At 34.5% G+C, this 16,013-nt stretch overlaps 1 protein-coding gene across 7 annotated transcripts; it reads right to left on the minus strand.

Annotated features, from left to right (window-relative positions):
• Positions 1–1,183: 1,183 nt before the first annotated feature.
• On the minus strand, positions 1,184–14,907 carry map2k4a (mitogen-activated protein kinase kinase 4a). Of its 7 annotated transcripts, none has more exons than XM_042716872.1 (12): positions 14,651–14,906; positions 12,345–12,377; positions 9,221–9,323; positions 8,133–8,307; positions 7,830–7,949; positions 7,626–7,745; positions 7,488–7,539; positions 7,238–7,365; positions 3,806–3,883; positions 3,554–3,702; positions 3,252–3,297; positions 1,184–1,792 (listed from the first exon to the last, which is right to left on the minus strand). In XM_042716872.1, the coding sequence occupies exons 1-12, from the start codon at positions 14,766–14,768 to the stop codon at positions 1,688–1,690; spliced, it is 1,227 nt and encodes a 408-aa protein (XP_042572806.1). In that variant the 5' UTR covers positions 14,769–14,906; the 3' UTR covers positions 1,184–1,687. The 7 variants fall into 7 exon arrangements, with proteins under 7 accessions (XP_042572806.1, XP_042572835.1, XP_042572797.1 ...); XM_042716901.1 differs by lacking the exon at positions 14,651–14,906 and adding an exon at positions 14,099–14,517; XM_042716863.1 differs by lacking the exon at positions 12,345–12,377 and having other exon boundaries at positions 9,221–9,311; positions 14,540–14,907.
• Positions 14,908–16,013: the final 1,106 nt, after the last annotated feature.

The following is a 16,013-nucleotide window of genomic DNA, read 5'->3' on the forward strand; positions in this document are numbered from 1 at the left end:
TAGAATGGCGCATATATATATTTACAAAGTTAGTCTAATATAATATAATATAATATAATATAAAAACGTCGTATGGCTATAATAAAATGCCCAAAATAGGCGTAGCAACCCAGAAAGTTAGTCAGGTACTCCTATTTTAACTCTTCACTGGGTATTTTTAATTTAATGTCTATTAAAGTTCCACAGGGTTATTATTCAGATTTGAAATTAGCAATTCCATTTTGATCAGCGATGAGAAAAGTAACATGTAAATTTGACTGCGCTGTCATCAACGCCTGTTACTTTTCTCAGCGCTGGTCAGAACGGACCAACCACAGTCGTTCGTGACTGCTGGGAAATTATACCTAAACAATCGTTTAATGGACATTGCATTCCTATTTGCATTTCACTTACCAGGTCGTTTTTTTTTTTTTTTGAACGAATATACTTTAAAGTGCCAAATCTCTGCAGTAAAACGAAAAAACGTTGTGAAATTTGAATGAGGATCATTGAGAAATCAGCTTTCTGTGCTGACAGGTGCCCTCTGCAGGAGAAAAAAAAAATATTTGGGATGCAAAAATATAATTTTTCAAATCATTAAATAACGTACTTTTGATTCAAAATATTGTTAATGAAATATTTTTTTTGTAAAGCTGTCATTTTATAAAATTACAAATATATCAATTAAGAATACTATTCATATTACTCATATTAATGTCATTATTTATAATTATACATTTAATAATTATTTATATTACATATATTACAAATATAAAAAGATACAAAAAAAGAGTTAAATTATAAAATACTTACATTGCATTAAAAATACATCAAAAATATCCAAAATATTAATATAATTATATATTTAAAAATCTGTGATATAAAAAACTACATTCATATTAATAACATTATTTGTAATTATATATTTAATAATTTGTATTACACTACAAATATTAAAAAATAAAGATCTTTAATATAAAAATGTGATATTACAAAACTGAAGAATTACATTATAAAACAAAATTACACTGTAAACGTAATTATTCATATTAAAAGTGATTAAAGTCATTAGTACGTAAAAACTTGAAAAAAATATATAAAATATGAAATCACTATATCAAATGTAAAATCATTTGATAAATGTCAAATCAATGGATTTTTATCTTAAGATTAACCACATTTTTCAAAAGCACCAAACGTGGAGTCCTTTCCATATTCCTCAGTTTTATTTTAATAACATCAGCACATAGTCGTTGTACAGTGAGGATTACAGAAACCCCGGCCACCTCTGCGTCATCATTCACCTTAACATACAAAACACGTTTAATATCACATACATGAAGAGGAGGGACGAGACACGAGCAGATTTCCAGTCAGAATCATATATTCCACAAGTGATTTCAGAAGTATAAATACAATTCCAGGCTTATTATTTATTATTTCATTACATTATATCTGTTTAAAATCACTATTCCGCATCTGCGAGAGACCAGACCGCCACGCGTCCCATCAGATCCGTGTGTGTTTACGCTTTACAGATGTGTGTGTGATGAGAGAGACAGTAAGAGAGAGAGAGAGAGATGTGGGTAGGAGGTATTTTACAGTCGAGCTTGAATTGAACACCGCTGTGTTCTCGTGTATGTGTTCCTGTTTTAATACTGCCGTTCTGTGAGAAAGCCAATCTTTACGCCGCCGCTTGCGTATGGTCTTAGTCCACGTACATGGGGGACGTGGGCATCTGATCCAGGATCCTGCAGACGTAGCTGGCCACGTCTACCGTACGCTCCTCGTACATCTGAATGAAGGGATGTTTCTGAGAGACAGAGAGGGGAGAAGTTTGAAACCTGACAGCACTTCTGCTTTAGTCTTTTAAGAGTTTCACATGCACGTCTTAAATGACCTGTGCTTTTATCACATTTGAAGCATTAAAGATGGCCTAAAATGATTTAAAACGAGACAAAATATGCTTTGAAATATGCTGAAACACCTAAAATGACCTCATAATAGTTCATCATTTATTCTGTTGCCTCAACACCTGTCATATTTAAGAATCAGGATTCCCACAGTCTTGGAAATAAAACCTGGATAAATTAGGGTGTGATTTCTAGACCGGGGAAAAAAACTGAAATTGATAAAATATAGGTCATGGAAATTTATATGATGAATATACTTTTTTATTATTATTATTATTATTATGTTAAACTCTTAAATATTTTATTAGGTAGAAATTGCTATTTGTAAAAAATAAAATAAAATAATAATAATAATAATAATAATAAATGTAACCATCAAAATAAACTATCAATAACTACTGAAAAATTCATTCTGGAATTATAGACTTTAATTATTATTATATAAATTATTTAATTTAATTATTTTAGTAAATTCCCACTCTTTAAAAACATACAATGTATAAATAAAAAATATAAATTAATATAAATATGAAAATATAGATAAAAATATGCATATTTTTTCTAACATCAAGGTTTTAGGTTAATGTATAATATTCATAAGGGAAAGTGCAAAATTCAAAGTCTGTGAACAAGTTTTTCACAATTTTTAATTACATTGTTGTAGATTTTAAAAAGTCCATCTGTGTGACAAATTACATTTATTTTTTTTATGTGATCTCTTAAATAATGTGAGATCATATATAATAACAACAACTATTCTTATTGTTTTATTTATGAATATTTGTTTAGTTGTTGTTATTATATATGATCTTAAGTTATTTAATAGATAAAATAAATGTAATTTGTGTAACAGATGGACTTTTTAAAATCTACAACAATGTAATTAAAAATTGTGAAAAACTTGTTCACAGTATTTTTATTTTTTATGATATTTACTTTGATTTTTTTATTCTTTAATGAATATTATTCTAAAAAAAAAAAAAGATAATAACAATTTCCCTGAATTTAATTGACAAGAATTACAAAAATGCTGTTATAGACCCAAATGAGTTTCCTCTGCTTTTTATTTGGATGAAGATTTGGAAAATAATAATAATAATAATAATAATAATAATAATAATAATAATAATAATAATAATAATACAGAGACAAACAGCGATTTCTAGCCAATTAAACATTTTAAAGCATAATTTCCATGACAAAGATTTTATGGTATTTTCTCCAGTTCTAAATATGAAAAAAATCCCTGATATGCCCAGGTTTACCACTACAGTAGGAACTCTCATTCAAACTTAACACCAACAACCCTTTTATTATCATAACAAGAGTGTGTGGCTTCAACAGGAAACAGGAACTCACCAGAAGCTCTTTGTACTTTGGCCTTTTTGACTCGTCCTTTGTAAGGCTGTTAGAAACAAAAACAAAAAGCAAAAATGAAAAGATTTAATTAAAACCCTTAAGAGTCACACTGACAGTAAGCTCAATCTTGAGCTCTTGCAGTTGCTGTGAATGAGCAGCAGGAGGCGTTGTGTGCATCATGTGATCGCACAATAAATCTGAGTAATTGCTTCCCTTGTGCTGAGTCAGCAAACTCTCAGAAAGAGGAAACGCTGGAGATCACAGTGTGACTGCGGTCATGTGTGTGTGTGTGTGTGTCTCACCACAGGTTGACGAAGTTGATGAATTTGGGGGAGAACTGTCTCTCCTCTGAGCAGCTGAGCTGCGGCGGGTCGCCCTTCACCACCTGCGTCAGCTGATCAAACACACTGTTCCACTTCGGGTAGGGGAACCGTCCCGTGGCCAGTTCATACTGAAACAGCATCGCAGCAGTATAGCACACAGAAATCACTTTCAATATCACACAGACGTTCCCTTGGAGATCACATGACCACATGATCACACATCATCCTCACCAGTGTGATTCCCAAACTCCAGACGTCTGAGCGCACGTCATAACCCTGTCTGGAAGCGCTGGGGTCTATCCTCTCCGGCTGAGAGACAAACACACCGAGTCAATCATGCAGAAAGACTCAAGACATCACATTTAATAAAGACAAAAAATACATACATTTTGCAGCTCTTAATTTGTCATGAAGTATGCATGCAATTCTAAAGAACAATTACTTATTATTATTATTGTGTATGATGCTGATGATGCTTAGTTAATGATGTTGTTTTTTATGAATAAATATAAGAAATAATGTGCTCCATCTTTGGAATAGATTTTTCTGCTGAAGCACTGGCAGGAGAAAAAAAAATCATTAAACAAACAAACAAACAAAAAAAATCACTTTATTAAGCAATAAGTGTAATAAAATTACAAATTAATCATTTTTGTTTCACTCACACTGCTGAGGTTAAATGCATTGTAAAAGCTGAATATTTTATGACATCCAAATGGACTATTTACTTTCTTTAATTTTGCTGTGTGTGTTATTCTAAAGAACACAAATGTATTATTTATCATTATTACTATTATTACTATTATTACTTATTTTATTAATAAAAGGTAATCATTTCCTAGTGGATGTTATTCAAAGGAAAAAAAAATAGAAGTATTAATATTATTATTAGTTATTGTTTCCTCACACTTTTGAGGGAACATGCGTTGCGAATGCTGTTTAATGCTTCATTGTCAAGACTATTTCATTTATTACATTTGGCATGAATCAGCAGTGCATTTATTCTAAAGACAAAAAAAAAATGATATTATTATTAGTTGCTGTTTAAAAAAAAAAAAAAAAGATGTAAAAAAAAAAAAAAAAACCTGAATCAAATTTTTCTGCTGAAACACTGGCAGAAAAGATGTTTTATGCTGACATATACAGTAAAGTCAAGTACAGTCCTACATCATTTACTGCTGAATATCATTGACTTCTGAGGTAAACTGTGCTGAAAATGCTGTTTCATGCTTCACCTTTTCAACTAGCATAGTTTCAGAAACACTTAGATCATGGATTCAGTCCTCAGGACACACACACTGATAAAATGTCTTGTTCTGGATAAATACATAAATGTGAATTGCAAGAGCGCAGCAGGGTGCTTTTCCAGCACATCAGACTGTTCACAGGCCTAAACACGACCGAAACAGATGTGCTCCCGTCACACACAGCAGCAGGAGTGTGTGTGTGTGTGTAACACCTGTGCGTGTCTGTCAACACACTAATGTCTCTGATGATGTCATAATGCAGTGTTAGGAGACTCCGGGGATGATGATGATGATGATGATGAGATCATGGCTAAGATTAGAGTATGACATCATCATCAGCAGAGCCACTGCAGAGCTGAGCTTCATTCATAGACACTCCTGCGGTTACATCATTCTACAGCACACACTCAGCTTCAAAAAGGTATGAGAGGATATTACAGAGTTTTTATTTCTGTAATTATTATTTTTTGGGCCAATAATTAAGAAAATTAAAATAATGTTACAAAAAGTGACCAAAAATAGCAATAAAAAAAAAACAAAAAAAAAAAAACATTTGAATAACACTTATTGTAGCAAAACAAATTCTGCATCAATGCATGTCCAGTAAACATTGTTATAAAAACATTATAATATGGAATAAAAACAATTTAACATGCATATAGTATAGTTACTATGTTTATCTAAATAACATAATAATAATAATAATAATAATAATATAAAGTGTGTATGTATATACAGAGAGTATAGAAAAACATTATATATGTATGTATGTATGTATGTACATATATACACACATACATAAATATGCAGGTGCATCTCAATAAATTAGGATGTCGTGGAAAAGTTCATTTATTTCAGTAATTCAACTCAAATTGTGAAACTTGTGTATTAAATAAATTCAGTGTACACAGACTGAAGTAGTTTAAGTCTTTGGTTCTTTTAATTGTGATGATTTTGGCTCACATTTAACAAAAACCCACCAATTCACACAATCTCAACAAATTAGAATATGGTGATATGCTAATCAGCTAATCAACTCAAAACACCTGCAAAGGTTTCTTGAGCCTTCAGAATGGTCTCTCAGTTTGGTTCACTAGGCTACACAATCATGGGGAAGACTGCTGATCTGACAGTTGTCCAGAAGACAATCATTGACACCCTTCACAAGGAGGGTAAGACACAAACATTCATTGCCAAAGAAGCTGAATGTTCACAGAGTGCTGTATCCAAGCATGTTAACAGAAAGTTGAGTGGGTTGTAAAGGTGTGGATGATTGAGATACACAACCAACCGAGAGAACTGCAGCCTTATGAGGATTGTCAAGCAAAATCAATTCAAGAATTTGAGTGAACTTCACAAGGAATGGACTGAGGCTGGGGTCAAGGCATCAAGAGCCACCACACACAGACGTGTCAAGGAATTTGGCTACAGTTGACGTATTCCTCTTGTTAAGCCACTCCTGAACCACAGACAACATCAGAGGCATGTTACCTGGGCTAAGGAGAAGAAGAACTGGACTGTTGCCCAGTGGTCCAAAGTCCTCTTTTCAGATGAGAGCAAGTTTTGTATTTCATTTGGAAACCAAGATCCTAGAGTCTGGAGGAAGGGTGGAGAAGCTCATAGCCCAAGTTGCTTGAAGTCCAGTGTTAAGTTTCCACAGTCTGTGATGATTTGGGGTGCAATGTCATCTGCTGGTGTTGGTCTATTGTGTTTTTTGAAAACCAAAGTCACTGCACACGTTTACCAAGAAATTTTGGAGCACTTCATTCTTCCTTCTGCTGACCAGCTTTTTTTTTTTCACAATTTGAGTTGAATTACTGAATGAATAAATTAACTTTTCCACAACATTCTAATTTATTGAGATGCACCTGTATATACACATGTAAATATTTTGTAGAAATATCTGACACACACACACACACACACACACTTTTATTCAGCAACGTTGCATTAAATTTATCAAAAACGACATTAATGACATTCATAATGTTAGAAAAAAAAGGTTTCTATTAAAAAATTATGCTCTTTTGAACTTTCTATTAATCAAAGAATCCTAAAAAGTACAATGTATATCAGTTTCCACAAAAAATGAATATTTTCAGCATTGATAATAATCAGAAATGTTTCTTGATCAGCATATTAGAATGATTTCTGAAGGATCATGTGACACTGAAGACTGGAGTAATGATGCTGAAAATTCAGCTTTGATCACAGGAATAAATTACATTTTAATATATACTGACATGCAAAACAGTTATTTTAAACTGTATAATGATATTTCCCAGTTTTACAGTTTTTACTGTATTTTTTATCTGTATTTTTTAGCAGAAGAGACTTTCTTCTGATCAAAAACATTTAAAAAATCTTACTGACCTCAGTAGTGTAATACATGAATATATAAATGAATGAATCTTACTGCCATATACGGTCTGCAGCCTGCGTCTCTGGTTTTGGCGATGGAGTCGACCAACTGTCCGCTGATGCCAAAATCACACAGCTTAATGTTGCCTTTCCTGTCCAGGAGGATATTTGATGGCTTTATGTCTGCAGAAAGACCACGAAAGAGCTTCAGTCTGAGTAAAACAGAACTCATTCACATCCAAACCCACTTACACCTCCTCAAGAAAAACTTCTACAAGACGCCATCATCATTCTGCCTCTCTTACCTCTGTGAATAATTTTCAAGTTTTCTTTTAAGTGGTTAAGTGCTTTCACAGTCTGAAACGACACCGAAGAACGAAGAGCATGTTAATGAACGCATCACTCGGTGAGCGCCGAAGAAAACTGAACAGATGACAACTCACAGCTAACGTTATTTTCCCTAAAATCTCCTCTGGAATCACTTCGTCTAAAGAGGAATAAACGTATTTGTAGAATTTGTCGAAGGAGGTAGACATGAGCTCCATGCATATCCAGCAATCCCCCTGAACAAGAACCAGACAGAACCAGCGTCACGAATCAGAAAGACTGTCTCAGAATATGAGACAGCATGCCAAAAACAGACAGACCTCTCTGAAAAGAGCCCCGTAAAACTGGACGATGTAAGGACAGTCGCTGCTCCTCATGACCACATCCAGATCCATCAGCAGCTGCTTCTGTTCGCGCTCGTCCACCGTCGAGCGGATCCGCTGTCACACAAACACACTGATGATAACACAACTAAAGGCCCAAAAAAGTCCAGATGTTTCCACAAATTATTAGCCAAACATAAGAAATCTTTGGATGTAAAACTATGCACACAGTTTTTGACTTTCAAAAACAACCTGAAGTATAAACTGCCAGCGATCAGTAACCTATGAGGTGTGTCTTACTTTGACGGCCATGATCTGTCCACTGGGTTTGTGTGCCATCTTGTTGACGGAGCCGTACGCTCCTCGGCCGATCTCTCCGAGATCCTTCAGGTCTTCGGCTGTGAAGTCCCAGTGCTGCTCCGGAGAGATCTTCAGCTTCCCGGACGACTCGATACTGTGTGTCCGCAGCCGCTCTCTGAAAACACACGCACATGCTCGAGAAGACCATCATGGCTGAGGCTGGAAAGACAAAACTGAAGACCTGTCTTGACACGGTCCACGGAAGCTCAAAAACTCACAGACTGTAGATTAGGGCTGCAATAAAATATGATTTTTTTTTAAAAATCCAATAATCTGATGACTATTTAATCCAGTGAATGATCGGTTTGGATTAAAAAAAAGCTAAAAAACAAACAAACACGTACTTCCACTTCACTAGAAAAAGCAATGTTATGAACAGGGGACGTTTAGCAGGAAGCAAGCTAAAAATTATTTAATGAGGGTAATCCACTCCACTCCAGCCCATCAATTAAAGTCCTGTGAAGCCAAAAGCTGCATGTTTGTGAGAAACAAATCCATCATCAAGACATTTTTTAACTCGGTCTAAAAGTACTCTATCCCTAATATTGCTTTCTCTTATTGAGTGAAGTAGTTTTTTCTTATTAATGGGTGGTGTATTATGAGATGATGAAGCGTTTTTTAAAAAAAAAAGAAGAAAAAATGATGGGAGGACAGGAGATGGACTTTTTTTTTTGGTGGAGGAAGCGTTATTATGGATTATAGACTCAAATTTTAACCAGAAGCAGAAGTTAAAATGTCTCAGTGATGGGATTGTTTCTTACAAACACGCAGCTTTTCTCTTCACAAGTCATTAACTGATGGAGTGGAGATGTTTTTATCAGCTGTTTGGACTCTCATTCTGACGGCACCCATTCACTGCAGAGGATCCATTGCTGAGCAAGTGATGTAACGCTACATTTCTCCAAATCTGATGAAGAAACAAACTCATCTACATCTTGGATGGTCTGAGGGTGAGTACACTTTCAGCAAAAAATATTATTCAGCAGTTCATTTTTGGGCGAAATGGCCATGAGATGGTCTGTACTCACATGTGTGGGTTCTGGAAAGGAAGTCCGGCAGTGTTCAGAGTGATTCTGGAAGTAGGTTTGATTAGAGGATTGGCAAAATTTAACTTCAGGGCTTTACGTTTACCTGACAGAGGAGGAAGAGACCGTCAATTTAAACTACACAGTCAGGAAACAGCAATTTCACACATAAAAGCACAAACAAACACACTCAGATAGCGTGAAGATAAAGTTGCAGGTGTATTTTGTTCAGGTTTCCGTAGGATGAGATCTCTAGCTAAGCCATGGAAGATGTGGGAGGGTCGTGTGAAGAGACAAAGTTCACTAGAGACATGCACATCTGAGCACCAGGAGAGGAACCCAAGAGCCAGATTTCCTAAAGCCATCAGGACACCTTCATTACACAATGTAGAAAAAACACGGAGGGTGACGACGGCTTTAGCAAATCTGGCAGCAGAGGACAGGGACTGCAGTCCGACATGCTCAAACCCTGCGTTTAACATCTTTCCCCAGCTACATCCACTCACGGCAGACAACAGAGCGTTAAAAAGATTTGATCACATCCGGACACAAAACGGAAGATCCGAAACCAAAACGAAAGAAGAAACTTACCTTCACCACATGCAAAACCCAACACAACCCACACACAAAATGATGCATGGATCCGTAATGTCCAAATCTTGCATGGTTTATTCAGAGTGCGAGAGGTGCTTTATAAGCACTAAAAATAGCCACCACAAAAATAAAGCCAATCCAAACCACGTGAAAGTAATAGTGATTATAAAAAACTGGAAATAAAGTTTCTGTAATTATATTTGGGTAACTGAACTCTTTAGCTGTTCAGGGCTTCTCGATATTTCACCTGAACAAATTTTACATATTGCTACTCTAGAATTATTTTTGCTAAATGCATCAAAATGCATGATTTTGCAAAGAAACGCTAATTATTCCTCACTATTTTGGTCACCAAAATCATTTCGTCCAAAACCAAAAATATTTGTATTTTTTCAGAAACCACAAAAATATTTCTAATATAGTGTTATTATTTATTTATTTATTTTATACCATGACCCGACCCATAAAAATAAAAACGCAAAATATGAAAAAACTAGATATTTTTGTAAGGAATAATATAAGACTGCTGAATTATTAATCATCTCTTTAAATGACTTACAGTCACATTATTTTATATCATTACAGCTTTTTTTAGTATTTTATACCTGTATTTTGAACAGAAACCCTATTCAGCTTTTTCTACTGCTCTTTGTTTAAAAAAATTAAATAAAAGGTTATAAAACTTTCAATAATTATCGATACCGAATGATATGAAACATTACACTGTGAAATTTTTTAGCTATATCGCCCAGCCCTAGCGAATAAATGAAAATTACACAACAAAAAAATAAATGAAAACAATGTTAACATAAACCAAACAATAGTTAAGCACCAAAAACCCCTTCAATTCATGGAAGTAACTGGAAAATCTGAGTAAGCAGATCTCTGTGTAATTAAGCACTATTTCCCCTCCACCACAAGAATGTGAGGATCCGAATACCAGAGGAACAACATTTCAGAAACCTCACGGCATGTGCGTCCATGTCCCAGCAAGCTGGTGTTTGTTCCAGGTGCTCATGCCAAAAACATCCCAGCGGTGCTCAACACTAAACAAAATGCAAACCCAACAAAAAGGGAAGACAGCTACAGCCCCCAAGGCAATGTTCACTGCACCAGTTAGTAGAAAAAGCCACCTAAGACACCTGAATCAACAACCACCAGAGCTTCCATTACTGTGTGTGAACCACTGATCAGTGTGGAAAGCACATGAATGATTATTACTGAAGAGATCTTGATCAAGTAAAGGCTGATTTTAAATCAAATGAAAGTCAGGACCAATCGACTGTCCAGGAGTGAATATTTTTAATCCAAAGTCAATGGAAGCTCCAAGCTTTAGACTTGTGCCGATTTCTCCCTAAGATCCTCTTTATGTAGTTGTTTGATACTGATGTGTGAAGATACGAGTTATCGAATGTGGTCGGCTAATTTAATGGCTTAAAATGCAATATCTAGAGAAGAAGGGAGGATGAAATAATTCTGATACAGACATAATAATATGATCTGATGATAAACAAGAACTGCACAAAAAGTTAAATTTAAAGAAATACTTGTTCTGCACAATATTTACTTTTAAAAAAAAAAGTACATTAAACGTTTAAAAGCTTGGCATCAGTATGATTTTTTTATGTTTTTGAAAGAAGTCTCTTATGCTCACCAAGGCATAAAGAAAAGATTCATTATTATTATTATTATTATTATTTAATATTATTGTTAATAATTGTATTTATAATTTATATAGATTAATGTCATATATGTTAATATTTTTATTATAAATTGTATTACATATTAAATTTTATATTTATATATATATATATATATATATATATATATATATATATATATATATATATATATATATATATTACATTATATGTAATAAAATGTAACGATACACTGTTAATTATGAATAAACTAAACATGTCTGTTAAATAAAAATTACATATAAATTAATAATAAACAATTAAATTATTTAATTAGTTGTCATCATAATAATAGTAATTTTATTTTTATATTAGGGAAATGAGATTTCTTGCTTTACTATAATAATTTCCTTTTTTTTAAGTGTTTTTTAAGCATTTCTTAGTTTAGTGTTTTACTATAGTACCTTAAAATATTAGTGCAGTCCATCAAAAACTATCATGATGTATAAAAAAATCAACTAAATAACAAATAAATAAATAACTGCATTTTTAAATGCATTTTTTACATCATGGCAGTATTTGTTGTTAATTTACTAATTAAAGTATTTGATTGCTTTACTGTTTTGCTTAATTTTCTTTAGGTAAAATATTTATTAATATTATTTTAAAAACAATAAAATATTCTTCATATGCTTATTTTGTTTTCATTTCGGGGTTAAACACGTCTGCAAATTGTCCACCTTCTTGGCACATAATAATGATCAAGGATGCGGCTCGATGTGTCCTAGACCAGCACAAGTCTAGCAGAAACCGTGTGTGGATGGATTAGTGTGGAGCAGAGGACAGGCTTCCCGAAACCAGCAAACAGACACGGCTCAGAAGGGTTGGCTTACTTTGAGGAGGTCCAGACAGGTTTATCTGAAACCCTGGTGGTGAGAAGAACAACGAACACATGGTTTCATTTGCAGCATCTGTTCAAATCCACCTTAACCTGCTCTTCAAAGCAATGAAGTGAACAGTGACCAGCACTGAGCATCTGAAGCTCGCTCAAACCAAACCTTTGTGCCGGGATGTGCATCAGTGAACCGCTACACATGGGAAATGTGTGTACATGCAGAGGAGTTTCACGGAAATCAGCAGAACGTAAAATACCAGACTAAGAAATGAAGACGGGCAAAATAAAAATGAAACCATTCAGAGAGGGAATATACACAACGGTTGTTCTGGGTCTCACCGTGGTCCGGCATCAGGGTGGATTGTGGGTAAGAAGAGGCAAAGAGATAAAGGGAGAGAAATATCATGAGGGGAAATACTGAGTTTCATTGCTTAACTGACAGATTTAAAAGAATCCGTCCAGCTGGAACGTCAAGACTGTGAAAAATAAAGTCTGTGTTGGAAAAGGAGTCACGTTAGATTATTTCATGACAGATACAATGAAAAAAAAAATGGAAATCTGAAATAGTTTCAAAAATAATTACAAGGAATCGCAAGTAACACATTAAAATTAAATGTGACATTATAAAGTTATTAAACACATTAGACAACAATAAGGAGTTTTGCAACACAGAGTCATAATCATAATCACGATGATGCACAAAACGTAAACGTGTCATTTCTTACGCAGCAGGTTTATCTGAACACAAGAACACGGAGATTAACTTCATAAATCATGCGAAGTTTCCTCTTCCTGTGTACAAGTGAAGCCAGTGAATAAAGCTTCCCAACCGAAGCAGAATCCCGTCAGACAGCGCTTTCAGGAAATACAGGAATGATGGTGTGGTGGTGGAGACGTTGGAGAGCCACAGGACAAAAAGAGAGAAGACTAAACGCTAAGGTTTCTACATTTTATGATAAACACAATTGTTCAAACCTGCAACCTTTCAGTTGCCAGCCCATATCTTTAACCACTACACCACACCATGACCAAAATAAACCATTGAGAGAGTCACATTTCACACTAAAATGAGCTGTCGTTTTCCAGATCCGCATTTGATGATAAATACAACAAAATATCACATGCACACTGGTTAATCTCCTAAACTAACCCACATTCTGCCTTAAACTCAAGTTATGTTAGATAATGATGATCTAAATGATTCATATTTAATCATTAATATATCATGTGGCAGTTTGGGTCATAAAACTACCCAAAATACAATCATAAACATGTAGTTTATTTAAAAGGTTTTCAAAACCGGGGGCCACGAGACGCTTGGGGGTTCAGGGAAAAGTTTAGAGAAAAATAGTGTAAAACATGCAGTAGTAGTAATAATCAACATAATAATAAATTATAATAAATGAGTAGATATATAAAAAATAACAATACGATGCAATTAAATAAGCACTGATTAAAATAGATAAATTAGTAAACGGGTAAATAAAATATTAAATTAAAAAATAGGAAAAGAAGATATAATTTGCAAAGGTTTTTTTTTTTAATCCTTTTTAAAAGTAAAGTACTAAGTGTGTGTGTGGGGGGGGTAACTTAACAGAAAATATTTTTAAAAAAATATTTTAGACATTTATAAAAAAAAATAATAATTATTACTATATAACGCGAGGATCATATTTTGGGGCCCGTGGCATCTACAAGACTGAAACCCCTTGTTTATGATATTTAAATCATACAGATTAGCGGTGATCTTACCATTTAGCGGTGTCATTTTCTTCATGAGATCAGGTATTCATATTTCTGTTGTCCACAAATAACTGAAATACCATCTTAGCATTTCCATTTATTAAGAAACGACATTTTAAATGCCCCCAAAAGCCCTCGCATTTATCTGAAGTTCGCGTTAGCGTTAGCCATCCAGCTAAACATGTCAACAAACTCCAACGACAGTCAGAATCCACACGATGACATTAAACCAATCACTGTAATACTAACTGCGACATGGACTTGGAAAATATTCATTTATACTCAGGTTGCGTAGTAAACAATGCAATTATCACGGTGAGAAAATGAGATATTAACGGGCCTGTCAGTGCTTGACTAAAGCGGTTAGCCGCGCGGCTACGGGACACTAAAATTACAATTAAAACCACTCGTGTCAAGCAGCTATAAAGAGGTTACTGGTTTAAAACATACAATTCAGAGCGTGTAAATGCGACTGTATGTCGACAGCTGAGCTGAAGCCACACGGCTGGTCGAGTCTCGTCTGAAGTGTGTAAGCTGTCACCGGCTCGGCCGGGTTCTGACCTTGCATGCTGCTCATGGTGCTGATGTGCTGGCTTTGGGTCGCGTGGTGCTGCGCGCTGTTGCTGCCGCTCAGGCTGGAGGCTGCTCCGGGGTTACTGCTGGGGCTGGACGTCGCCATTTGGGTTTGACTTCCAGCAGCCAGCGCTGGGCTGCAATCATAGACTGGCTGCAATGCAGAGACAGAAACAGCAGAGCAACCTACTGTACTGCACACACTCTCTCTCTTTCTCTCTCACACTCTCTATCTCTCTCTCTCACTCTCTATCTCTCTCTCTCTCTCTCTCTATCTCTCTCTCTCTCTCTCTCTCTCTCAGTGTTGCCAACTAATTTTCAGAGAAAGTTGCTAATGGAAGGTTGATTTGTTGCTAAAAGTTGCTAAATGACGTTGTGATGTCATTTCGCAATGACGTCATTGCGTCATCACAAAGCAAAATTGTCACAACATCAAATCTCAGCAAAAAAAATAAATATTTTATTTATGTTAATTTAGATTTCTTTCTAAAATATGCATAATATTAAAATATAAATAACTGTATTTTTAAATGCATTGAATTATTGAACACTTATATTTTTTTATATGTTTATGTTTTTTTAAATGAATTGGTTTATAGATAGTAAACTAGAAATTCTACACATTTTCAACAATTATGCTTTAAGCAGTGTTTTAAGTATGCTACACTCTGAGAAAAGTCTGTAATACAGGGCAAAATCTACTATGTTAATATGAAAGATTTTCCGTGTTGTTTTATACCTGCATTTTAAATTACCCATTGTGTTTTTTTCGGGTTACAATGGATAATTGATAATGTCCTGGAAAATTAATAGCATCTTTTCCATTTTCCTTACAGTGTACTAACTGATCACCAATTGCAGGTCCAAGCTACTAACAAAGAGTATCATATAAAATTATTATTATTATTATTATTAAATTCAATAATTGCAAATAGCAGCTAACTTAATTCATGTGATTTGTGTACTGCTAGGCGTCTGTGGTTTCCTCTTTTTTGTGTAATTCGGATAGAAAATGTATGCCTTTGAGTCACTTATCAAAATTTGTTAAAAGTTGCCAAATAAATTTAAAAAAAATTAAAGAAAAAGTTGCTAGGGTAGTCTGAAAAGTTGCTAAATTTAGCAACAAAATTGCTAAATTGGCAGCACTGCTCTCTCTCTCTCTCGCTCTCTCTCTCTCTCTCTCTCTCTCTCTCTCTCTCTCTCTCTCTGTCTCTCTCTCTCTCTCTCTCTCTCTCTCCAATTCAAATAGCTTTATTGGCATGACAAAAAAAAAACTTTTTGCATTGCCAAAGCATTAAGACAACAAAGAAAATGGTTTATAACATCTGAACATTTATTTACATGTTAGAAC

The sequence above is a fragment of the Cyprinus carpio genome, chromosome A3, assembly GCF_018340385.1.
Source record: "Cyprinus carpio isolate SPL01 chromosome A3, ASM1834038v1, whole genome shotgun sequence".
Classification (NCBI taxonomy): Eukaryota; Metazoa; Chordata; class Actinopteri; order Cypriniformes; family Cyprinidae; genus Cyprinus; species Cyprinus carpio.